This window comes from Salminus brasiliensis, chromosome 13 (assembly GCF_030463535.1).
Source record: "Salminus brasiliensis chromosome 13, fSalBra1.hap2, whole genome shotgun sequence".
Classification (NCBI taxonomy): Eukaryota; Metazoa; Chordata; class Actinopteri; order Characiformes; family Bryconidae; genus Salminus; species Salminus brasiliensis.
In genome coordinates, this window is record NC_132890.1 from 8,545,984 (window position 1) to 8,572,607 (window position 26,624).

Genomic DNA, 26,624 nt, shown 5'->3' on the forward strand with positions numbered 1-26,624 from the left:
TCTTCCTCAGTGTGGCGAAGTGCAAAAGGATGTGGGTGTGTCAGCACATGCCTGCATGCATTAATTAATGAATGAATTAATTTATTCATTCATCCTTTCCACTTCCACTGGATCCAGTGCCTACCTAGAATCACTGGGATCGGATCAGAAATACATCCTGAACATAGCACCACCTATTCAGTCATACTAAGGGGGCAACTTACCATTGCCTATTCACCTAAGCCCACATGTATTAGGAGAAAAATGGAATACCCAGAGAAGAAACTCACACCGACAGAGAGAACACACCAAACGCCTCCCTGACAGAGAGTGCGGCGAGGCTTGAACCCCCACCGCCAGCTGGCTGAAGCTGTGCGACACAATCAGAATGTAAATGAAACTAATGTTTATTTAAGAATCTTTTTACAGGACAGCCTGGAGAGAGACAGCTTCGCTGCCATGAACCAGACCTGTTGACAGCAGCAGCAGCAGCGATGGTATCATACACTTAAGTGCTTTATAATATTGTGGGTGGAGGAGGATGAGGGGAAAGAAGGGAGGGAAAGGAAAAGGGTAGAGGCGGAGAGAGGAAAAAAAAAAAAAAAAAAAAACCAACACAAAAAGAGGAGGCTGCGAAGATCTGGCCTTGATGAAGTCCCTCTGTTTTTCCAGACAGCCTCTTGCAAAGGCCTGGACAGAGTGATGCATGCAGGACTGCGGCCTGCTCGTGTCCAACCCACATTCCTTCCTCACGAGGAGTTCATGGAAGTGAGAAACTGTGGGATCTGCGAGTGTAGACGAAGTCCCCAGTGGATGAACAGTCTTCAGCGTGCTAAACCACCGCTCTCCAAGACGAAATGAGAGGGAAGGGGGGGGGCCTACCCCAACATAAAAAAAGGGCAATATCCCAGTCTGTCTCATAAGGCAAACGACACCTTTATCTAATACTAAACAAAACAAAAAATTAGTACAAAAAGCAAAATGAACAGGTACACAAAAAGGCGGCATGCGTGGATATCGCTAGGAGAAAAACAGGAAACCAAGAAAGGAAACAAAACAGAAAAGGAAAAATTAAAAACTAGCATATTCCTATGCAGGCTACTCCAAGGTACGGGAAACCAGGGCTGAAGCAGTAGAAGATAAGGTCTGTGGTTCTAACCTAACGTACAGTACTCAGTTTTTGCTTCGTGCCACTGCAGCAGAGGTCACAAACAGCACATATTCACACTGACACTATGCCAAGGGGGCGTGAATGCACACAGTACATAGATCCTAAAGAAAATGCAATACAACTCAAAAAGACAAGAACCAATTGATTATTCTTATTATTTTTCTTTTTTTTTTGCCTCATATAGTTATGGCACATGTGTCACAGCTCACTGGTTGTTCATACAGGTGGAGAGAGAGCAGCTGTTCCTGTGCTTAAGGCCCCAGCTGACCAATCTAAGCCCTCGCTGGCCAGCACACCAGGCTGCTGAACCATTGGCAAGTCTGCCACAGTCCCAAACGCACTTCCAATTGATCCCATCAAACACACCAAGCAGGTTTCAAGGAGGGAAATGCCCTAAGTCCTCAGGTTGGTAAAGTCGAGACATTTGGGGGGGTGGGGACTGTTTGTCAAGCTCAAACGTGTCTGAAACAGGCAGGTGGAGCTCCTGGACAGTGGAGACCTCAGTGGAGTCGTTGACGGATATCAACCGGGAACCGGTTTGGGATGGGACCTTCCTCCCTTCAAGTAGTAGTCGTGGTAGCATATGAAGCGAACAATGTGAATGAGCGCAATTCTCAAAAACAAGCACACCCACACAGAATACAGAAGATGGCTCTGGTACATTAAGGAACGCACTGCAGTCGAGAACCTGAATCGTCTTGTCAGATGAAATGACTTTGGTATGTCAGTAAGAGTCAAACACGTGCCAATGCATAAGGCAATCGGACGCCAATGTGTTCCTTCCTTCGTTTTTAGTCGAACCGCAACCGTGTGTTGCTGGAAACTTTGTGAGGGACTAGAAAGCAGGTCTTCTGCAGATAGGTCATTATTAATCTGTAGCGCGGTTTGGCTAATTAAGATACATTATCTTCCTACTCAGATATTGCATGTGGTCCAGCTTAGTCTGTGGAGGGCAGACCCAACACTTTACACGTTACTGATTGTGCGTTCTTCGCTGAAAGACTCTCAGTACATTCACAGCACAGAAACGCCAAGCATCCTAGCGGGAGCTTGAAGGCGCTGAGGACTGAGGAGCCGAGCTGGAACTGTCCCCTGGGCCTCATTAACATGACCTTGTTTTCAATTGCCGAAAAGGAAGTAGTTTCTTCAGTGATCAAAACACAGGTTTGACATTTACAGAAACGAAACATACCATGACTAACACACACACACACACACACACACACACACACACACACACACACACACACACACACACACCATCTTCACGCCACCTTGCTCGGTCAACGGAGACAGAAATCGAATGTGTCTATCAGTTGAATTTGTACATGATGGGTGACAAAAGGATTTCCCGTTCAGTTGCTCCCTGAGAGTTCTGGACTTTTTTTTTTTTGAATGATCTTTTCCACTGCTTTTTCACCTACTGTTTATCAGACAGTTTTTCCTGAAGAAGAAGAAGAAGAAGAAAAAAAGACCTTTGCGGTTTGGAGGGCCTCATTCAATCAATCAAAATCAATTAGCTTAGATGCATTCACGAGCTTTTAGAAAACTTCATTAAATGCAGTACAGATGTGGGCCTGTATTCATAAAGCTTCAGAGTAGGATGTGTTGACCTTGGGGTGTCACAATGCAAAAATGTGCATTACACAGATGTAACAATGCACAGGACAAGTCATGGGTGAATAACACTGTTAACAGCACTCTTAGCCCTGCACTATCACAAAATAGGGTTGTCCCAGTCTTGAGGGTTATTTAAGAGTAATGCTGCATGACTGTTTGTGCACATTATTTTAATCTGTAATCCATGTGCATTTACCATGCGAACAAATCCTGATTTGATGTGCTTACAATTCCCACTTTATAAGTAGGATCTTCCGACTAATGTAAACACAGCGTTATTTACGCAAGAATGACTACACTTCCTGTGTACGTCTAAAAATTAAATTAAAAAATCTTGACAAAATATACAGTACTGTGCAAAAGTTTTTAATCCAAAGCTCCTTATCTGGGCAGCAAGTGCTTATGTAATCATTAAAACACTAATATTAAAATAAATACTAATTATGTACACACAAAATACATCACTGTGATAATTAAAACATCTCCAAAGTTTTCTGCATGGTATTTTAAAAATAGTTTTAGTGTGTTGTGCAAAGCAACATACTACTGCTCTTTTTTAAGTGCAACAGTGTTCGTACAGTACGCATCTGAACAAAAATACTGTACAAAAACACTCCCATAGGAATGGCCTGAAATGTGTCCATAAACATTTAACCAAACAATCTTCCAAACCTCTCTAAAGGTCTAAATTTGGAACAACTATCAAAGTTGGTTTAACACAATCAAATAGCTTTGTTCTCTCAACTACTTTCTTCAGAATCGGAAATTCTTGTTCCTTTGTACTGTATCTATGTTTACAGGCATTGGTTCTAATGTGATCTGGAGCTCTTACAAGGAAAAAACAGTGCAGAGAAAAATGCTTTTTAATAAAACTTTTGCACAATACTATATAATTTAAAAGCTTTAATGCTTTAAAAGCATTTTTTTGAGAGATGTCATAAAATTTTTGGTTCCATAAAGAAACACTTTTGGCAACCTTTACATCGACATCTGTCTCCGAGAGGCTCAGCGGTCGAATGCGCTGCCACTACTGCAAGTCTTACTCCTGAGCCATGCCGCTTTGCCATCAGCGGCCAGAGTCCGAGAGACCACAATGGCCGTGCTTTCTCCCCTTATCACTCTTAAGTGATGTTGGTCTGCATAGGCATCTGTTAGCTGGTGTGGTGGTGCTGGGGACCCTTACGTGCCCTTTAGCATGTCGGACCCCCGGCAATGCTGAATCAGCAGCAGTTCGAAAAGAGGCGATGGCTGGCTTGTCATGTATTAGAGGAGACGTGTTCATTACCCTCCTGGTGTTGGAAGCATCGCTAATTCTAGGGGGAACTACGAATGAGGGGGTTATTTGGCAGACCCAAATTGGGAGATAAGGACAAATTTGTCAAACTAATTAAATAATATAAAAAATATTGTACAGGTACAAACACGGTCATTGTTTAAAGAACCCTGTACACATTTATTTGTACTGGTATGAAATGAGCTGCTCACATCTGGCCAGCTGCATTTAGATGCACCACAACCCTGAATGTTTACATGCTTTCTGACTATTGTGGAGAACATGGACTCTTAATTATGATGTCTACTACAATTGCATTGTTTGAACCAAATTATGCAAAGCATCAATCAAAAGCACAATCTGGCATGTTAAATCTACGCACCTCACTCCTTCGGCCTTCCAGCTCTAGTTTCATTAGAAGACCATATGGCAGTTTTTAAAAATGCCTTCATTTTGATTGATAAAATGAGAATACGGTCTGGTGAAGCCAGTATCATGCAGCTAATACTGAGGGCTGTGTGTGTCGTCACACCTCTAGTTCCTGTTAGTACGGTCACAGTAAATGAGAAGGGAATCTGATCAACTACTCTAAAAAGCTTTATGAATACAAGCTTTGGAAGGATGAATCAAGGACAAATGAAACACACGTTCACACCGGTTTTTAAACAATAGAAGAGGGAAGGGGGAACGGTTTCAAGACCCAATACCAACTCAAATGACCACACGTCTGCCTCTTCATCCCCATGTTGTTCCGGTTCATCATAAAACACAAACACGTCTAAACTCCTTCTGCTTAAGAGTGTAATAACTACCAGGCTTCCCTTGAATCCTTAAGGAATCCTGTCAAATTTTCAGTGCGGTTTTGCCTTAGAAACATCCATACGTAGTTCAAGTGTAGAACATCTAACAACATTAAAAAAAAAGTCCCTTGATCCACTGGAGCACAGTGGACTGTTTGGGCGCTTGCTTTATGGCTTGGCTGAGGCATGCTTCTTTCAGCACAGGAGAACAGGGCCAGGTAAACGTCCCTCAACCTGTGTCCTCAAAGATGGAAAAGAGAAATTCCCAGCAGACCAATAAAAACTGGTCCTGTTGCTTAAGGTACTTAGCTTCCCCCTGCTCTTCATTCTGATGGAAGATAGACAGAGAATTAAAAAAAAAAGTGAGGGTAATGCGAGAGAGACTGGAGGTGTCCTTTACTGTGGATCTCACTCTCTTCCACTGAGGAATCATCGGAGGACTTGCTGTGTTTCTTTCACAAGAGCAATTAAAAAAAAAAAAACCCTAATAAATAAAAAAAAAATTTTAGAAGCCCAAGAATGTGGATGATCTGCCCAACGATGGATGGTTTGCTTTGAAAACACAAAGACCATCATGAAATAAAAGGGTCTATTCAAAAAAAAAAAGAAGAAGGAAGAAAAAACAAAAAGAGACAAACAGAAAGACACCGAAGCTGTAAGGTTAGAGAGACCAGTGCATCTCGTCAAAGTCAACAGCCTCGCCCAGGTTGGCGTCAGTCTCCAGCAGGCTCATTATGACTGCCATTGCAGCCTCGTCGCTGCTCAAGCTTCCCAGCCCTGGAACACCCTCCAGATCCAGCTGAGAGCCTCCCTCTGCTGTTAAAAAAACAAAACAAACAAACAAAAAAAATCAGATAGACAAAGACAAAGATATCCAAGTATTAATGGATAGTGGTCACAATAACTTCATAATTTACGAATACAACTTGAGATGAATTCTAAACCAATGCAAAGTAATAGTAGGTACCCAAGACGTTTTCGCCAGTTGCAAAGGGTCCGCTTTGTGCGTCATCCTCGGAGCTCGGTTTACCAGGGATCTCCACATCTGTCGCTTCCCCATTTGGCACCTTGACAACACCAAAAAGCAAAGAATTAGGCCACCGCAAAAACCCACCTCACACACATTCACAACCCTGAACACATAGCCGGTTGCAAGACTGACTCACGTTGCTGCTGGCTTGTGTGAGGGCCAGTGGAGACTTGTCCTGAAGCAGGCTGAAAGGGCTGGCATTGCCACTGGATGGGGAGGAGTTCATCCTACGGACAGTTCAACAAAGTCACATGCATCTTGCATGTATTCTCATTGACTGTTCTAACATTTTAAAAACACCTGATAAATACAGGATGAACATTACCTATTGAAGTCCAGCAGCTCATTAGCGATTTGGGTCCCAATGCTTCCAGCATAAATCATTGTGCCTGAGGCATTGGAGATCCCTGGGATGATGGGTAGGGACTTCTTGCCATCATCTACACAAGCAAAAATGTCAAAAACAATGAAATAGTCTTCCTTTATTGCAATGGTTCACATCACCTGTATGTAACCTTCAGTTCCGAATTACATCAATACATCAACATCCTCTGCAGAGAACATGACTACACAGGGCCATATCTCTGAGCTATTACTAGGAATGTAAACAGTTCTTCATATAGACAGGAATCATAGTAGAAATGCGACACACAACTAAACAAAATGATCACCTTCAGATGTCTTGGAATCAACAGGCTGTTCTGACTTGTCCCCTGATCCACCTGGATTACTCTTACCACTATGTCACAACACAAGCATCAGACAACAAACGGTTACCATCTCAACATTCAGGGAGCACTGCTGAAGCGATCGCACATGTATAATATTATAAAAGTGCAGCATCTGTGAGACTAAACATCATGTTTAAATGACGTTCAGAAGCAGGGTAAGACCTTTGTACTCACGATATGACTGTGTTTGTTGAGACTATGTATTCTACTTCTTTGGTCCAGGGATTTATAAAACTAAACCACTGACTTTGTAAGGTGACAAAAGAGCCATATTTCGTTTTAAACTTGTAGCAGTTCGTCTCGATCTTCTCTTTACTTCTCAACACTGCAAAGAAAGAGGAACAATGAAGAACAAGAAGACACCAGCCAACTGCATACAAGTAACAGCAACAGAAACAGCAACACGGACAATGAAAACATGGCAATGTTTACAATACTAAGATCTGGAATTTCATCCATGCAACTCCTAAACTGTTGAATCTGTGGCTGAATAGCACTGAACAAGAGTCACAGCGTTACAGCTCTATTAGAGTCAACTGTACAAACAAGCGTTCTCTGATCTTGATGTGATGTACTCTGGTAGGCCTTGCCAATTAAATCTGCAACAGCAAGAAAGCTCAAAAAAGCTTTGAACAGCCAGACACGTCGAATTTAAATGCCAGCATATCCAAGGCTAAATGAAATCCAGCAGCACTAATGAGCATTGTCATCAAGCTAATTAGAGGCTGTTACAGCTTTCACTTTCTATTAGTTGTGTTCTGGTCAAACTGCTCCATTACACCTGATTCAACAAAGTGCTGAAGTCTGAACACGCACCTTTTCTGTGTCTGTCTGCCAAATGAGGCAAGTCGTCTTGATGGAAGTACTCATAGCAAGATGTGCCTAGCAGCTCCTGAGGCAGGTAGCCAAGGATAGTGGTGGCTCTGTAAAAGGACACTATTTACTGGGCATTCAGTACATTGAAATAGAGGAGATGAAACATTTATTTTAATAGAATGTTCATACTGTACCCTCAAGAAATGAATCCTTGTTGTTTTTCACAGTGAAAAAAAAGCCACAGTACTGTTTCCAAACTAAAAGCTAATAGCTGCCCTAGAATGCCAAACTGTATTGATCCTGTCATAGCTAAACTGCACTACTGCCTCCTCCTTTAAAAGAAAATCCGGCCTAACCAAAACAGAGCTTGAAAACAAGTAAATTCCAAAACCCTTAACAGTCTTGACATGTTTTATTTACACTTCAAAATTACATCAGCATTATATGGTGATGCTGATAATGGAGAGCAGCTCATCATCTTTCCACACTTAGCTTTGTTAAAATGACACTGGACAGCCTCAGCTGACCCAAACTGGAGCTGAACACACATCAGACGGGATAGCGTTGGCTTTTTTACATTTTTTATTTATTATTTACTAATAAGACTGGGGATGCGAGTGAGGGCAGGACTAGAATCTAGCATTACAATGATAATAAAGGTAGCTAATTCAAAGTTAAGTCATTGACTCTTCATCTGTTTACCGTTGATCCACAAAGGTGAATTTGCCGTCCATGGCACAGCGAGTGACAAACTCTGTGGGCTTGACTTTAACCTCTCCATTGGCCTGGGGGACGGTGTGGGGGTGCACGCGGCCGATGGCCACCAGGCAGCTGAAGTGCGAGCTTTCTTTGTCGGTCTCTCCCTCGCCCTCTGTGCCGAGCTGACTGGTGGGCCAGGTGCGCATGTAGCCGGTGCAGTGGACCGTGCAATACCGCTGAGATTCTGAGACAGGAGAGAGAAAAAGCACACAGTGGGAGCCACTGTTAAATGAGGTTAAATGGGTTTTAACAAGGGAGTGCTTGGGTGGCCGATTCCTGTAGGATAAAGAATCAATAAAATGTACCCAAATAAGCATATTTTTGGGGATTAAAGAGCCATAGGTTGGATGTTCATGTCATGAAGCTGTTTTATTACCAGGTTTTTACCAAGAGAATCTGGGTTTGGTAAATTACAGATAGTAACTCTGGCTCTGGAATTGTTACTGATAGACACTGCAGATTTGTTCTACTTTAAATGTGACCGATGCACCTTCATTTTTAAGTGTGCACTGAAATCAGAGTACTTCAAGTAATTACATAAACTATAGCTCTTCCCCAGGTAAAATGAATCAATTTGGCCTCAACATCACAAATGTGTGAACTATGTACCTTTTAAAATAATACTGACATCCATAACAGCTCCTGTTAGGAGCCATTATCTACACAAGGCAAATTAAAGTACTTGAGTCCCACTGATTATTATTTTACTATACAATGCAGGAAAAAGCAAATGCACAAGAGCCCAAGATCTCTAGAGGAACTGAATAGTTTAATTGTTATTCCTGGACTTTAAGGCATGGGTTTGGGCTACTTACCTTTCTTTTTGGAGGAGCCAGCCTGGAAGTCCTTCTCTTCTTTAACAGTGACTTTGTTGTACTTCATTCGGCAGAAAAAGGAGCGGCGAGCTCCTGAGCAGAGCCGAGCGGCTCCCACAGGCAAATCTGCCTGCACCTGCATTCCCGCTACACACACAGACACACAGTAGAGATTTATAGACACACAAGAAGTAGTCTTGAATGTTAATCAGACAGACATCCATCACAAACACACCTACTCGCAATAGACTTTAAGAAACTGGACATGAAAATGTCATGAAAGAAGGAGGAGGAGTTCTAGCTTTAAAGTGTTTACTTTTGGCGTCTATAAGGCGTTCCCGTGGGTAGAGTTCAGAGGCCGAGAGCTGCTCCTTTACTTTTCCTATGTCCTTGGGATGTACAAAGTCAAACAAGCTCTGACCAATCAGCTCTGGCTAGGAAGAAAAACAACATTCAAATGATCCAATAAATCTTTTTAGTTCACCAATTCATGAACAACAAAAAAGGCACTCTTCTTAGATCTGCTCACAACGAAAGTGAATAGGATGTATAAATGTAATAGAAAGAAGGCCTTACAACTAGTGACAGAACAAGGGAATGTCTACTAATCCGTTCAGCCCTAAAAGGCCTATATTTGGGCACATACTTCAATTCCAAGTTACTTAGTAGATTGAATAGTTAGTACTTATTGAATAGTTACCAGTTACTGAATAATTAGCAGGCACTAAATAATTAAAGTACAGAATATAGTTACTACCTGCTGAATAATTTGCAGGTACTGAGTAATTGCCACTTATTGAATAATTTGTAAATGTCAAATAATTAGTAGGTACTAAATAATTACTACTTAGTGCATAATTAGTAAGTACTGGATATTACTACTTAAATTAAGTGATTAATAAATGCTAAATAATTAGCAGGTACTGAACAATTGCTATGTAATGAGTAATTATTACTTACTAAATAATGAGTAAATACCAAGTAATTAGTAGGTACTAAATAATTACTTAGTACTAAACCATTACTACTTATTGAATTATTAGAAAGTACTGAATAATTACGATGTACTGAATAGTAGGTGTTGACATTAAAACTTTTTTTGGGTGAAGAATTATTACTTAGTAAGTAGTTATTCAGTAACTACTACAAAGTATTTAGAAGGTGCTATGAAACTAATATGTAAAATGTGGGCAAGGAGGGCAATGAGTAAAGGTATGGGCCCACATACAGGAATTAAGTTAGAGTTAAAATTCTATATTTAATGTTTACGTAGGAAGAAACATTTCTCACCCGACTATAGTTCAGTATCTTTGAAACAGACTCTGAAACAAAGACTATTTTCCCTCTGTCACAGCCAACCACAAAGAGGAATCCATCCGCAGCCTAGGCAACAAGATCACTAGAGGTCAAAGGAATGAAAAACATACAGAGAAAGAAAGAGCAGCTCCAGTACTGAGAACACACAGTATTCACAGCTCACTAAAAAAAAGCTAAAAATCTATAAAGTTGATGAAAGTGCTGTTCAACACACTTCAGACACTACACTTGCCCCTGAATGCACACTAGACATCTGTCTAAACTGATCTTGGCACTTAGTAACTGTAAAGCCGCACGTGCTTTCATTCAGAGAGGTAGGCTTTGCACAGCCATACTGGACCAGCTGTGGTGCATATTGCAGGATTACCCTGAGGACAAGGTGCTTGAGTTCATCGTCAGGGAGGAATGAAGGCTTGTAATTGGCTTCTGCAAAGGAGCTGGTTGCACCTGGTGAAACAGGAAAATCTGCAGTCAGGGAATACTGCATTGCTATTGGGTCATGATTTCTAAAACAGAACCTTTAAAAAGGTGTGCATGTTTATATTAAATAAATACTTGCCTTTGAGTGATTTGAGGTGTTGAACAGCCATTCGCAGCACAGTGAGTTTGTCAAGCTTTCGAGACATGGGGTTACACGTGGGAATCATAGCTGACAGCTCATCAATCAGGTTATTCATCTTGTCTCGCCGCCTTTTTTCAATTTGGCTGTGAGGTTCTCTACAAGTAGACAGCGTGCTTAATATCAAAAACCTTCTGCACATGATCTACACAAAACTTTTCACAGGACTGAAATAAATATATTTCGGCCCAGGCCTGAAGCACCACTACACTGATTGTGACTGAAAATGTAAATGTGTGACAAAGATTATTATTTCCTTCTTAAAAAAAAAAAATAGCTATTCTTATGTTTTTCTTAACAAAAAAAAAAAAAAAATCCTCAATGTTGCTTGTGCAAAAGTTTAGACACCCTACGCACTGCAAGGCTTTGAGCTTTTTGGCAGGCTCTTAGGACCTGAGGCTGGTCACCAATTGTAATCTTCTGACTTTGCACCAACACTTAGCAATCAGGGGTCCATCTAAGCAACTTAAATAAAAAGTCATCAGGCTATAAGAAGTCGTCAGCTGTTTTATTTCTTTTGTTCCAGAAATGGTGGTTCAGGGGAACTGTGGAGGTCCCTACAGAACTGCCTGTCAAGTCAAGAGCAGTGGAACACCGTTTCACATTGCAGGACTGCCTGCACAAACAACCTTTGCAGAATTGTCATAACAAGTCAACCTTAAAAGTGACAACCTACAGAACATCCACAGAAGGCTTTGGAAACTGTGAAGCATGGGGGTGGACTGATCACGCTTTTGGGGTTGTGTTGCTGCCAGTGTCATTGGCAATACTGCACAGGTTAAGAGACAAATGGATTCCACAAAATACCAGTAAATCCTGCAGGTAAATGTCAAACCAGCTGTTAAAAGGCTGAAGATAAATAGAAGATGGCTTCTATGACAAGCTACAGATCCAAAATATACCTCAAAATCCACCATGGGCTACCTGAAAAGACACAAACTGAAGCTTTTAGAATGGCCCTTACAATCCCTGACCTAAATATCACAGAACAACTGTGAATAGATAACCCAGGAAAACCCAGGACTAGAGGCCTAATACAAAGAGTGGGGGGGAAGGAGTCCAACTGCAAAAACGGCAAGACTTTAAGCTGCTACAAAAAAAAAAAAAAAAAAAAGTGTTTGTAAGCTGTGATTTCTGCCAAAAATGGTGTTACTAAGTCCTGATTCTGTAAGGTGCCCAAACTTTTGCACAGGCCACATCGATGATTTTATTTAATGAAAGTAACATGTGCATCAGGATTTGCTGAAAATACTGTGATTAGCCACAGAGACAGTGTTTATTGAGTTATTATATCATCAGATTAGAAACTACAGTGTGGTGGAAATGTGGAATTCTTCCTTAGTACCTGAAACACTTAATTTTCACATGTTGGTCTTCTCCTTCTGACCTGAAGGCAAAAACACATCAGGGTGTGAAGAAAAAAAAAAAAATCCTCCATAAGAAACATTTCGAATGTCGTCACAGACACAGTACCTTTCTTGTTCATCCTCCATATCTTCATCCAGCATCGATGCAGATTTTGTTTCCCTGGAAACAAAGTGGTTTGGTGATTAACAAACCTGAAAAAAGCGGCTAGCCTCCATTCGTAGAGCACTTATACAAGCCACACACATTTCTCAGCATTCGGCTCTACTCTGCTCCAATTCAGGAAACCAGGACAGGGAAAAGGCCAAAGAAGAGGATTTTAGTCATACAGAAAACACAGCAACTCTTATGCATGATAATACACTGCATTCTGATTCAGGCCATGCCCTCACAATATCTCACACAAGCCCGAGCACACTCTCATTCTCTCATTACTCGACACATAAATGCATATATGCACACACACACATATTCTCTCACACACACACACACTCACTTGTTGTCTGTGCTGCCCTTGCGTTTCCTCGGCAGCTCCATGCCAGAAGCCATGCCAGCGGCTGAAGGGGGGGTCACCAGACTGGAAATAGAGACAGAGTGGCTCTGGAGTCTCTCCTCCAACGCATCCCCTGAAAAAACACACACACACACACACACACACAAATGGCAAGCATTTAAATCTTTTTTTAAAAGACTTTGGAAATAAATGGATTTGGATATGTGTTTAAATTATTTGGTGTTTAATCAGGAGAGAGCAAATGAAATGGCTTTAACTGCACATAAATGCCAACTCAGCAAAGCTCAGATGAACAAGCTCTAATGCAGTGCTGTATAAAGTGCATGCTAAAGTAGGTTTTAGTAACGTTCCATCTGCTCACACTTCAAAGTTCCTTAAAACGCACAGCCCTGAGCTGCACAAGCTGTTTGAATTTGGGTGGGTATGTGCAAAAAGTTACACATTGGTCCAGTCAAACTGCAAAGAACGTGGTGAAGGAAACTGAAATTGCTGCTTGAACCAGGGCATGACTGAAATTCTTTTAAAACCATCTCAAATTACAGACCGATTCGGACTGACTGCAAAGCATGTACGCGCACAAACAATCTTGTAACTTGTAAGGTCTGAATAAAAGATAAACCCTTACTCGAGAAAGGCAACAACAGAAACTTTAGGAATACCCAGAAACCCAGTTTTGTAGGTGGACCTTAAAAGGGGTGGGGGGGGGGGGTCCTGAAAACAGATAAAAATGTTTATACAAGAAGTCACACACACAGTCACATCTAGGTTATCGTTCAGAATTAGAGAACTGTAATCACACCATGGTCAACCAAATAAGCACACAAATAATTGGCAATCTAGCACCCGGCACGGGACTTCCACCTTGCTCTAATTTAAGAATAGATGAGCCTCTTCTGCCTCGTCTCTTTTTTAAGTCAAATGAAAGCACAGATAACACGTGAGACTTAAACAGGCACAGATTTAATGAAAGAAATGTAGGGTTGTCATAAATGCTTAATACTAGTAACCGGCAGTTACTACCACATGCACCTTTGATTAGGGCTGCAAGATATTGATCATGATTAGTAATGCACTCTATCTAATACAGGAGTAAAATAAAGGAGCAATACTGGGCAGATTCAATCAAAAATAACAGGACGTAATTTCCCGTTGTGGTAACAATGCTGAAACAATATTGTGCAGCCCTACCTTTGATAACAAAAACAGGAAATTGCTGCACAAGTTTGAATTTTTTGGGGTGTTTTTAAAATCAACAGGGTCAGAATTATAACGACTAGGTAAAAAATATACAGACAGCACAGCTAATATTAAGTTAAATGTTGTACCAATCAAGTAGCACCTTGACCAGAGGTTTTTGGAAGCATTCGACAGAATTAAAAGTTGGATATTTGACCACTTTGTTGGTTTGTTGTTTCCTGACCCATATTTTAAGTGGATTCCACAATATACCGATCATTGAACTGTGTCCAGGTTTATCATCTAGCTGATAGCTGGAGGATACGCTGAAGAATTCAGAGGTAGTCCTCCTTTTTCCATTACTGCGGCTGGCACACCGTTCTTGTGGTTGAGTGCCTCACCTTTACTCCCCCGAAAATACCTCTGGTAAGTGCGGTCAAAACTCAATCTCTTGTTCATCTGACCATAAACATTCCTCCAGAAGGCTTTTTCTTTGTCAATATGGTCAGCTTGACTGTGTGTGTGTGTGTGTGTGATTTTGAAGCTGGAATTTCTTTCTTGGACAGCTGCCTCAGTCCATTCTGATGTAAAACCTGCTTCTTTGCACACAGTGACACTGGTTTTCCAGCATCTTGCAGTTCATGGTAGGCACGTGCCTTGGTGGTCTTAGGTTGTTCTTGACCATCAGAGCTAAATTTCACTCTGAGGGTGACCGTTTGGGTCAGAGTAGATACACATCCTAATAAACTGGACTTACGGACAGTGGTTTGAACTGACGATCTTTGAATCAGTTGTTAAGAAATGTCTCTAAGGGACATTGCTGACTTGCGTAAATCTACGATCTTACTTACCAGATCTGTACTGAGCTTCTTCAACCCATTGTGCTGTGTTTTGGTCAATCCAAAGAATGCTGTCAAACAAACCGTTTTATGTGGGCACAGAGAAGCTATGAGCTGTAGTCCATCATGATCACTAACAGGACGTTAAGAGGCCATAATCTTAAAATTAAAGTTAAAACATACAGCTCTGGAAAAAAATTAAGAGACCACCCTACGTTATCAGTTTCTCTGGTTTTATTATTTATAGGCAGTGTGTTTAGGGAAATTAACATTTGCGTTGTATTTCATAAACCATAAATTCCAAATATAAATATTGCCATTTAAAGCATTTATTTGTAAAAATGACAACTGCTCAAATAGTGCAAATAAATGATTATAATAATTAAAATGAAAATAAGTTATTATTCAGATTTAAACACCACAGTACTAATATTTTAACTTTGATAGCATTTAAAAAGCTATGGTGAAATAACCTTGACTGCCAATCACAGCCTTCATGTCTTGGCAGGCCCTCCACTAGTCTTTCACATTGCTGTTGGGACTTTATGCCATTCATAGTCTGCAAATTTAGGTAACTCAGCTTTGTTTTTTTCATTAAAGATACATGTTGTCACTCGATCTGCCCTAGGAAAGCCAATATTTCAAAGAAATCACTGAAAAACAAACAGATATACGTGAATTAAAAGAACCCTAAAAGACACTTGTACTTGCAATGCCGGTGTGGCTCTGAAAGAAATGAAAAGCTCTCTTCACAAGTTTAAGCCTTTTCAAGAGATTTCCTATAAAAGCATTTCTTAAAACCACCACACATCATGCCACGCACGTGGCTCATGTTACTGCCATTCAGGAAAACACTCTTATCCACCAATCCCATTCACAAATAAAGCGATTCACCTTGTCTGTGTGTGTGTGGCCAAGCGACACCTGTTGTTCTAAGCCTCTAAGCATGTTGATTTGCCCCTGAACCACTCCTACACATCTCCAGAGTACTGCGTGTATGTGTGTGTGTACATGGCAGAGCGGCCAAGCTCATGCGACAATGGAGCGGGCCAGGCCAAACCCAGCTCACGTCCCTGGCTCCTATATTTAAAACTGTTCCACAGGCCCAGTGACCTAAATAGTCATTAACAGATCAGCAACAACCTGATTTTTAATCCTGGGCTCTGGAGTGAAGATGTGTAGCAGGATTATTGGGCTTTACAAGGGGATGTTGTGGTCACACCTTGCCATGATCTACCTCTCCCTCTCCCTCTCCCTCTCTGCCCAGTTAGCGAAGTCACTTACACACATATGACCTGCATTTCAACGCTGCTCCACGATGATAACCAAGTGACGTCATTCAGTGGAGAGAGGGAGATGACAGTGCTGCGCTGATAACTGACTGAACAATGAGCAGAGATATTTTCCAGGATACATCAAACAAACAGTACCTATTACCTCTTATTCAGTGAGCGTTTTATAGGCTCCCGCTTTGCAGATCAGTCGGTAAAAACTGACTGCTGCAGATATTAAATATGAATGTTTAAATACATAAACGCACCATAGAAATCAAGCAGTCCAAGAATACGGTTTTATATAGTTTATATAGCTTTAAGAACAAAACCTCATCTTTAAAAATCATCTATTTATGGAAGAAGGAACTCAAAACATCTTAAATCTTTAATGAAAATTAATGTACAGAGATTTTGATACAAGTCATTTTGGACCATTTCTGTTTTGATCAATTCATAATAAAAATTCTTAAAAATAAAAGATGACAATGACAGAAACAGAGATATTGACAGTGTGCATTTACAGTCATTACAGCCCCATACGTATCTTGACAGTGACACTTTTGCCATTTTGCCTCTGCACACCACCTCAAAGCAATGCAGATGTGATTAAAGCCCAGACTTACATTTTTTATTCAGATGTAAACACAAATATAGTATATCATGTTAACAACATTTTTGTCTCCACTAGCACAGGCTTAAAAGTGATTGGACAAACTAGCTATTATAAATATCAGGATTATTTTTAATACTTGGATGCGAATCAAAGTCAAAGACTGCCTGAAGTCTGGATCCCACTGACATCACCAAATGTTCACTTTCCTCTGCGGAGATGCTTGGCCAGGCATTTACTGCAGCTATCGTCAGTTAGCTGAAAAACGCATGATGAACTGGGTTGAGGTCAGATGAGTAAGAACATTCAACATTTCTTTGACTTAAGAAGCTCTTGGGTTGCTTTTGCTGTATGCCTTGGGTCTTTATCCATGAACTGTAAACAGTTGTTCTGTCATAACTGAGGCGGTTGAACTCGCTGCATTGACTGAAGTACAGATCTACACGTTAGAATTCCTCCTGCTTCTTCTATCAGCAGGCACATCATCAATAAACACCAGTGACCCACTTCCATTGGAAGCCATACATGCCCATGCCTTAACAGTGCCTCCATCATGTTTGACAGGCTCATGAATATTGTTCCAGAACTGGGGAGGTTTGTTTTTCAGATGTTTTCTATTATAAAGGTATAAAGTTCTTGTCTGTCCTTTCTGTTCATGAGTGTTACCAGTGGTTTGCATCTTGAGAAACCCTCTGTATTTATTTTTATTTTGAGGCCTCTCTTGATTGTAGCCTTTCACAATGATACACCTACCTCATTGAGAGTGTTCCTCCTACCTCCTGACTCAAATAGATATTTTCCACCAGACAAAAACATCCTGCACTTATCTACTAAAACGAAGTTTTCCGAGGTTTTCCAGGCCTTTTGGTGTTGCTAAGCTATGCCGAGCACTCCTTCTTTTTAAGAATCTACCAACTGAACTCCTAACATTTCTGCGGTCTCTCATTTGATATCAGCTTTATATTGGCCTCCTTTAATTGAATTGTCACATCATTGGACAGCATACCATGAGTTTGCATAACAAGCTAACCAACACAAATATAACACCTTAACCTGAAGTCTACACCTTCCATCACATCAACTGCTTAATTTCAAATTAATTGTGGTGGTTACACAATTACGAAACAATTGTGTCGCTGTCCAAATACTTATTGATCTGACTTTATACCTAATTACCCAGCATGATCCACATTCCCCAAACGAATAAAATTCATTTTCTTTAATAAAAGCGAAACGATAGGTTCATTAGAGACCGTATTTATGTGTTTGAGACTATTTTGCAAATTTAGTCTATTTAGTCATTGTTGCTTAATGAAAACTAATGACAGGAGCAAATGAAAACTAGAAAACCTTCAAACCTTAATAAATGAAATAACTGACTGCGCTACCCAAGCATTGAGAGCTTTCCCACATATCGCTGTGAAAGCAATTATATATTAAGTAAGTTAATGAATTGAATCATTAATGTTGAGAAGGAACCCACTCTATTATGCATTCAGCGTTTAAATGTAGCTTCGATACAGTAAACAGAACACAGGCATCCTCACAAACACCATGAACAATATCAAATCAGGTAAAATGGGGCAAACACTGACAAATTGTGCCATTTTGAAAACTGGCCAACAGTTGGCAACAAGTTGGCATTCTTGGTAAGCCTGAATGACCTCTGAATCGTGCCTGGCTTGAGTTCAGACAGCACTTAAACTACACCATGAGAAAGCTCTCCCCACAAAATAAAGAGGAGGGAGGCGAGGGGGGGGGGTGTTTTGAAGAGATTGCTCTAAAAAGAATCCGTGATAATGCAGAAAAGTGGGACTGTTTTCATAACTTTCAAGTTGTATGGAGCAAAGGCTATTTTTCCATGACCCAGCTCGATGCTGGCACTGCTTTATGCAAGTCCGAGCCAATCTACTCTTTCAAGGCTGCTCCAATTTTTTTAGGCACTTCTTCTATGAAAAGAGATGGTTCCTATCCATGTCACTGACGCAGCGTCTACCGGATGTACCGCGTCATCGGTTAATATATTACTCACAGTTTAATGAGAGAAGCCTCAACTAACCCTACTGCATTTATGTGGATCCAACATACAACTCACAACAGAACTGGGCTTGTAGTCTGACGTTCAACCTCACTTTGAGAGCGAACATTAAACCAACCACACATGATTCGAAGGTCAATTCAGGCAAAATGAGGCAACAGGGGCTGGCCATGCCAAACATGTCAAGTTAATTTAAATAAACATTTACTAACATAATTTTACTACAACGACAACAATGACGGCAGCACTGTTTAATCTGTTACATGCACAACATACTGAAGTGGGGCACTGAAGGATGAGGAAAAAAAACAAATGTGATCTCGATCAACTCAAAAACAACATGAGTTAATAAAGTGAGGGTAAAAAGGTAAAGGTAAAGGTGCACGTATTTGTCACTGTACAGTGTACAGCGAAATGTGTCCTCCGCATTTAACCCATCTGGTAGTGAACACACACTCACACACACACACACACACACACACACACGTGTTAGGGGCAGTGAGTACACACACACACCCAGAGCGGTGGGCAGCCAACTCCAGCGCCCGGGGAGCAGAGAGGGTAAAGGGCCTTGCTCAAGGGCCCAACAGTGGCAGCTTGCCGAGCCCGGGAATCGAACCCACAACCCTGTTATCGACAGCCCGGAGCTCTAACCGCTGAGCCATGGGCACGGAAGGCAGATACCTGGATCATATTTCAAACACAACAATGTGTCATGATCTTGCCAGAATACAGAACAACTGTCAGCTGGTAGCATAACAAATTAAACCTGTTAGACATAAAAAGCCAAAATGTAGCTATTACACTGACAATTTCTCGACAGAAGAGGAAATAAATAAAATTAGTAAAATTTGCTGCTCACTTCCGCAGTGTTACTTTTTTTTTTTTTACCCCTCAAGACGAGACTCAAGTGAGACCTGAGAAAAAAAATGTAAAAAGCAACATGGCGGTCAGTCCTGGTTTACTACACACACATGTTCAGGGAACAGAGATCCCTCAATGCAAAAATACTATGTGCAATATCCCCCCCCACCCCTCCATGTGCAATTAAGAGTCATTTGCAATAACCTGTAAATAATATTGGTATTGCTTTTTTAATTCTTATTTATATTGTGTATATAGTGTAAATTATTTATCTACATTTCTGTAACTGAGTGTCTTGCTGTCCCTTTCTGCTGTGACACTGAGAATTTCCCCACTGCGGGACTAATAAAGGATCTTATCTTAAAGCCCGAGGACTGACTTTTAGGATCGATCTGAATTTTATCTTGATCGGCTGATGCAATGCTGGACCACACAACCTCAAATCAACGTCACGATTATTGAACTGTTTTCATTATGATTAACGTTCTCCTCCATGCTGCTTGCACGTCGCGGATTGGACAGGGTGGAGTCATGTGACTACACACGCGGTAGTATGTTTTTAACAGGACATCATTATTTATTAAAATAATCGACACAAGTTAAGTTATGTTGATTAGAGCTTCGAACGTCGGTTTCGATTAAATTTTGATGAACAAGGCTGAAGTTTGACGTGCAGTGAGAGAGGAAGCGATGCCCTGTTAACTGTCCTAATGAGCTCCAAGTGGATAAAACTGTTTTCACAAGCGGATTTCTCAACATCATGACCGGTTTTCCTGAAAGCTACATGTTGTAGAACGAAATAGCGAGAGCACCCATGTCGCAGGTCGCCTACTTACGTACGGTTTGAGAATATTAAATCACACCAGAATATTAAATGAGACGATCTGCTCTAGCTGCTCAGCAGATTTCATGTTCGCATCACAGCACTGCTGTTCCTGCCCTTACCGGTGCTCCGGAAAGGCCGCTACTGTCACCTAGCAACCCTACATCCTCGCCGCATGCAGTGCATCTCGGAAAATGTTGACGGGCGAAGGATCCACCTGTTGGATTCCTCATCGTCATGGAAAAGCAGGAAGCATTTCTCGGCCACATGCAAAGAAGTCTTTGAAACAGGGAAAGCCTTGACGCTCTACTGTGACGTGATCAGCCTTCAAATATAGCCCAAATATAGATGCAGACCCTGAATCAAACATGGGATCATAAGATCATGGGAATACGAAAGACAACGAATGGTCCAGATATGCTGCGGCCTTCACCAATCAACAAGGTACCCTAGCAGGCAGCATTTTATAGAAGCATTCGATCTGGACATGACTGACCTTCCAATACTGCCTGAGTAGGCAGCATCCATTCATTTTCGGACACAGCCAACAAGACAAATATGGAGTGTGTAATCTGTAACTCAATTTCCTACCTCATTGTTCTGCATTAGCCATAATACGATTCCCAAGCACTTAAGGTCTAGAAAATATACCAAAGCAGTGTGTGCATGTGTGGTTGAGTGTGTGTGTGTGCGCACAGTATTGTGCAAATGTTTTAGGCACTTTAAAGGCACAAAATTGATGAGAATGAAAAAGTTCCTTATCTGAGCAGCAAAACACTAATATTGGAATAAATACTTATAACATGAATACAGAAAGCGGTGGTTTTACATCACTGTGTTCATTAAAACATCTCCAAAGCTCTCCTAATGGGAGTCTAGTATTAATTATAGTCTTCATCCCACACCTTAAAGATGGTAAATCAGGTGAACTGGTGATGGAATTGAACACATCTAGACTAGCTCACAAGATCTCAACTATCTTCATCCAAATGAGACATTATTGTTGGTTTATATCATGTTTACCTGCATGTGTTTTAATGGTGTGTGTTTTTGCTCCTAAAACTCCTCTTATTCCTGAAATAAATGGTAATGTCTCTCACATCTATTCTAAACGACCCCCTCCACCGTTCCCCCCACATTCAAATCATAAGAGGTCTTTCTAATCGTGTCTTTTACATGCAATTTCCTTTACATACGAGCACAGAAGGGGCGTGACCCACTAAGGGAGGTGCCTGCCATCTTGGGAATTCAATGACACCATGTTCCTCCATAACTCACAGAAATGCACTCCTCACTGAACCAACTGACCGTCCACATAAATAGGGAAAGAGGGAAAGAGAGGGGGCATGTGTAGATGCAGAACACCACCAGGTCAGATGACTACATTTCCCCCACAAAAGCAGATCAGCTGACACCTGAAAGCTACTTTAAACAAACAGGCTCTGGAAGAAACTCGAACCTTTACAAACAACTCTGATGCTTTAGAGGAGTAACTGGTGGATGGCGGACTCCATGCTGTTCGGGATCAGGTTGTGCCAACCTGGCCTTCGAATCCATCTATCAGCATGTGTTCATGTAGAGCGAAGCAGACGGCGAGGGAACAGAATGCTGCTAAAAATACACAGATGCATACGAGCGTGCACTTAATGCTAAAACAGAGAGAGGATAATACTCCTACGGCACGAACCAAAGAGTGTTACTCAACTTAGAGCCGCTAGAATTACTAACCACACTAAAACACACAACCACACAGTATTACTGCATTCAGAAACTGCTGCAATACACCACCACTGTCAACCTTGTCTCTCCAAGTTTACAGTGGAAGGGAAAAAATAAACTATTAATGTAAATGGAAGTCATTTTGGAGCATTTCCATTGGTCTAAATTTAGACACAATGTTAATTTTCTTTAATTTTTTCCGCTGTTTTTCACTTTTTGACATAAAATGTGAATATGAATATAAATAAAATGTGAATATAAATAAGTTTACAGTTTATTAAAGCTTCCAACGCCGTAAACAATTACAATATTTGATACAAAAGCTTTAATACCTCTAAACACAAGCTAATGTTAGCCACAAGCTAACACACAAGCCACATACATACACAATGACACACTGTGGATTTACATTTACAGCATTTATCTGACGCTCTGATCCAGAGCGACTTACAAGGTTACTCGTATTACAGATGTGGGCCAATGTAGTGTTAGGAGTCTTGCCCAAGGACTCTTATTGGTGTAGCGCAGCATAGCCACCCAGACCAGGATTCGAACCCCAGCCTCCCACATGGTGCGGTAGCTCAGTGGCAGGTAGTGGGGTTATCTGTTGCGCCACACCAACCACACCCTGCACACACTGCACCCATCGTAAACAGCTCAAGTGTAAACAAAGTTGACCAGAATTTAATATGAACTTGCCCTAAAGCAACACACTCAAATTTCTGTTAACAAAGCTGTAAAAGTTTACACTTCATGTTTTTACTAAACACCAAATTTTACCACATTTTATTTTGTGTCAGATTTGTTCTTAAATAGTTCATTTTTTATACTGCATTGTTTTCACTCCTCTCTTCAGTGGCCTAAAATTGAATCATTAAAAAGAACAGAATTAATGCAGGACGATTCAGATATCAAATGATTTAAAAGTCATATAAAAACAGCGATAACGGCGATAACCAAACCAGGGATTGCGGCAAACTGATGAATGAGGGCTCTTAGCGCAAGACACAAAGCCATCCTGAGCATCAGCTGTTTGATCTGCTGCCTTCCAGTAGGCGATTCAGGTCTGTCATATTACAGACGGACAGACTGAGGAACAGCTTGACTGTTTGGGACCTGTGTGTGACAGTACTGCAACGCTCACGGTTATATTTATAGAAAACTGCACTGGGGTTTACATTCCAGCGGCAGCTTCCTATTCAGTCACGCAAAAAAAAAAAAAAGGTCCATTTCCACGATTTTTCACTTTTTAACATATTTTTTACCTGAAACATGTAGAAAATAACTTCACCTTTTTAACAAATAAAATCTTTTACAGTGACCTCCATCCGACTGCCCCCCCCCCACCCCTTTCCTGTAAAGCTGGCATTTATATAATGGACAAGCTATATGTAGGACAGCAATGATCCCGTATATTCCTAACCTGCATTACTTATTTTAGGACCACAGCAATTCAGTAAACGTGCAACAACCTTTTATATGTTATATTTGATCACATTTTATAATTCTGCACTTTAAACGAGCTGAGTTTGAGCTCTTTTTCCTATGTTAATTTTCTCACACTATTAAAACATATCTTTTTTTAATTTAGCAGGTTTATTCCTTGCGTTTACTTATTTACGGGCTATTATTGAAACCTGATGTTGGTTTGGTTCAGGATGGCCAAAAAGAAAGGCATTAAAATAACACCATAACAGAACTGAATGATGACAAAGACTCTTTGTTCGCTTTTGGAGCTCCTTCGGCACGCATGTTTATACTCCTGGCAGCTCTGTCTGTCTGTCTATCTGTGACTTTTATAGACATGTGAGCGTGCACCGGGGAGCATTTTAGGCTTCCTAAGTAAGTGTATTTATGCCTCCATCTATGCATGCATGTATGTATGTTTGTATGTATGTATGTAAGGCATCTGCTGTGCCCCAGTGAAGGCTGACAGCAGCCCTTTCCTCCTCAGCCACGTTTATACCAGAGCTTCTCTCCCGGCTTATCCAGACAGATTAAACTCAACACTGTTCAAATGACTAGAAAAACTACATGTAGATGTTTAACCGCTTTGTTTGTGGCCATGTTTCCAGCTCGGACCCGAAGGCTCTGAAGGGTTTCTGACGCTGAAGATGAAGAGGGCATCACGGCGATGGCCTACAAGGGTGCCGAGTCTGACCTAGATATTATACAACCGGCACTGTGCAGGATCCCGTTTACGCATTACCAGCACACCACATATGACATCGTTTCGGGGGGATACGACACAAAACCAAGATAAGGGGGGTCGTATTTGACATTTTTACACGCTTTAACCGAGCTGTTTGTGGTGGAAGTCAGCCCACTTCTGAATGGCACTGTATTTCTGCCCACAGGCTGCTAATAGTAGCTAGATAGATAGCTAACTCCAGCTACCCTGTACAGCTACACAACAACGAGGCTGAAATAAAGGGGGAATAGACCCATTTGAGCTAATATTTAATTACTTGGTATGCTACTATTACTGATAAATAGCTCGGGTAGGAAGCCAAGTCTCCTCCAACAAGCTGCTTAAAAACTGACTGGAAACCGAAGAGACTTCTTCGTTTTCTGGGCTGAAGCCAGTCAAACATCACTGGCACGTTTCGTAAGATGAAGCCAATGTAGATAGCTATCTAGGTTATGGGGAAATATATGAAAAGGTTAATAAACAACATCGATTAAACGGCTAAACGTAGCCAGGACCTCCGCCTTTCCCTCAGAAACGAGGCGAAGGGACAGTTACGGAGAGCAGCACTCGACCAGAAAACCGTTAAGCCGTGTTGTTATTATTTAACTAGCGTAGCTAACTAACCGTCACAGCGCAGAGACTGGCTACACGGCCAGGCAAAGTTAGCCAGTCTATGTCTAATCTCGTGATTTATTCATAACCTTTGTTTTAAGCTATAAAAAATCATCTAAATGTCGCTAAATAGTTTGTTTTTACGTTTAACCCCCTCGTCAACGCGATATTCTGTTGGCTAGCTTAGCCACAAGTCATTCCGTGGGTTTCTCTGCACTGCCGGGCCTCGCCGCGATCAAACCGCTCGAAATTGAGCCACAACAGCCCGGTTTACTCGAAAACACGGCCGGGAGGGGTGTCAGTTTACAAAGACAGCATGTCATCCTCAACCCGGTGTCTGAAACGGGCTAACGGAGCCGGTTCTGCCGGTAACGTCCAGCGCGAAACCGTCGACTGCGAGAGTTTGCTCTACTGAACTACTGACCTAGTTTCTCAGTGAACGCGAGTCCACGGAGCCGAGAGCGGGGAGCACCAGCAGCTCCCTCTGCCTCTCTTCCGTCGCACACACACTCACACATCCACACACACTCACACACTCACGCTAGATCCCAGTGCAGCGAATCACACCGCGGCGAATCCAGAACTCAAACATGCCGCCCAGAAGAAGCCTTACCTGTCTCTTCCCCCGTCGGTCTGTCACCGCCGCCGGCCGCTGCATTGCTCGCCGACATGGCTGGAGCCGGTCCGCCGGGGCCCAGCACTCCACTGCATGTGGAGGAAAGGCGGCGGATAGTAAACGCCGGAGAGGGAGACAGAGGTGAGAGAGGGAGGCGGGGGTGGACAGCGGAACGTTGTATAATTGACTTTATTATTTTTTTTTTCTTTCAACTAAGTCAGTGGTGGGGAGAAGGAGGGGGACGGGGTTGAGCGCAGAAACGTGCGAGAGCGGAGCGCGGTGTAATCAGGACACACAGAGGTGGAGATCCGGGAAAACGCGGAAGACGACGACGACCTGTCCCCTCCTACCAGCTATCATGAACTCCGCCTCCCCTCCATCCCTCCTACATCCCTCCTACATCCCTCCTCCTCCTCCTCCTCCTCCTCTCCCTCCCTCCCTGCGCTTCCCCTCACGTTACTCACCCAGCAAGTCACGCGATATGTTATGCAAGCAGAGAAAAATGCGGTCATTGGGCCGCGGTCCAATAATGTGTGCTTGTGTGCTAAGTAGAACGCTCAGCTAGTGCGCGCATTCCTGTCTTCTGATTGGCCGGTCGATGCGCGCTCGCGTTCTAACTAGAACACGTAGTTGGGGCGGATAATGTAAAGCAGGTTGTGTTCAAAAAAGCGATGTATGTAGAGTACAAGGGCGCAGGTTCTGTGCTGTAGGCTGCTCGCTTAGCTTTCTAGCTTTGACACAAGTATGCACGGTGGGGTCTATTTGGTCGACAAAGACAAAGAAGACAAACATGTAAATATGTTATCTAGCATTCTAGTTAGGACACAAGTACACGTATTGGACAGCAGCCATATGTTCAGGAGAGGCTTACAGTGTTGAACGGGGAACAAGAGCGGCCGTGAAATCAGCAATATTTGCGTTTAATATTTACCTTTTTTTTTTTTAGCATTTTATCACTGTAATATATATATAGTTAGTTAGTTTGTATATAGTTTGGCTATAGTTTGCTTTATTATATTAAGTCTATTTCTATTCTTTATTATTTATTTTAAG

The 26,624-nt window shown here is 41.7% G+C and overlaps 1 protein-coding gene across 1 annotated transcript; it reads right to left on the bottom strand.

Moving 5' to 3' along the window:
- Nucleotides 1-370: 370 nt before the first annotated feature.
- Nucleotides 371-25,936, bottom strand: bmal2 (basic helix-loop-helix ARNT like 2). Its single transcript, XM_072694720.1, has 17 exons — nt 25,569-25,936; nt 12,792-12,921; nt 12,404-12,457; nt 12,276-12,317; nt 10,871-11,028; nt 10,679-10,758; nt 10,285-10,377; nt 9,311-9,428; nt 8,995-9,141; nt 8,123-8,363; nt 7,421-7,527; nt 6,779-6,929; nt 6,545-6,612; nt 6,199-6,313; nt 6,010-6,100; nt 5,811-5,910; nt 371-5,659 (listed from the first exon to the last, which is right to left on the bottom strand). Exons 1-17 carry the CDS (start codon nt 25,624-25,626, stop codon nt 5,505-5,507), a joined length of 1,908 nt encoding a protein of 635 aa, XP_072550821.1. The 5' UTR covers nt 25,627-25,936; the 3' UTR covers nt 371-5,504.
- Nucleotides 25,937-26,624: the final 688 nt, after the last annotated feature.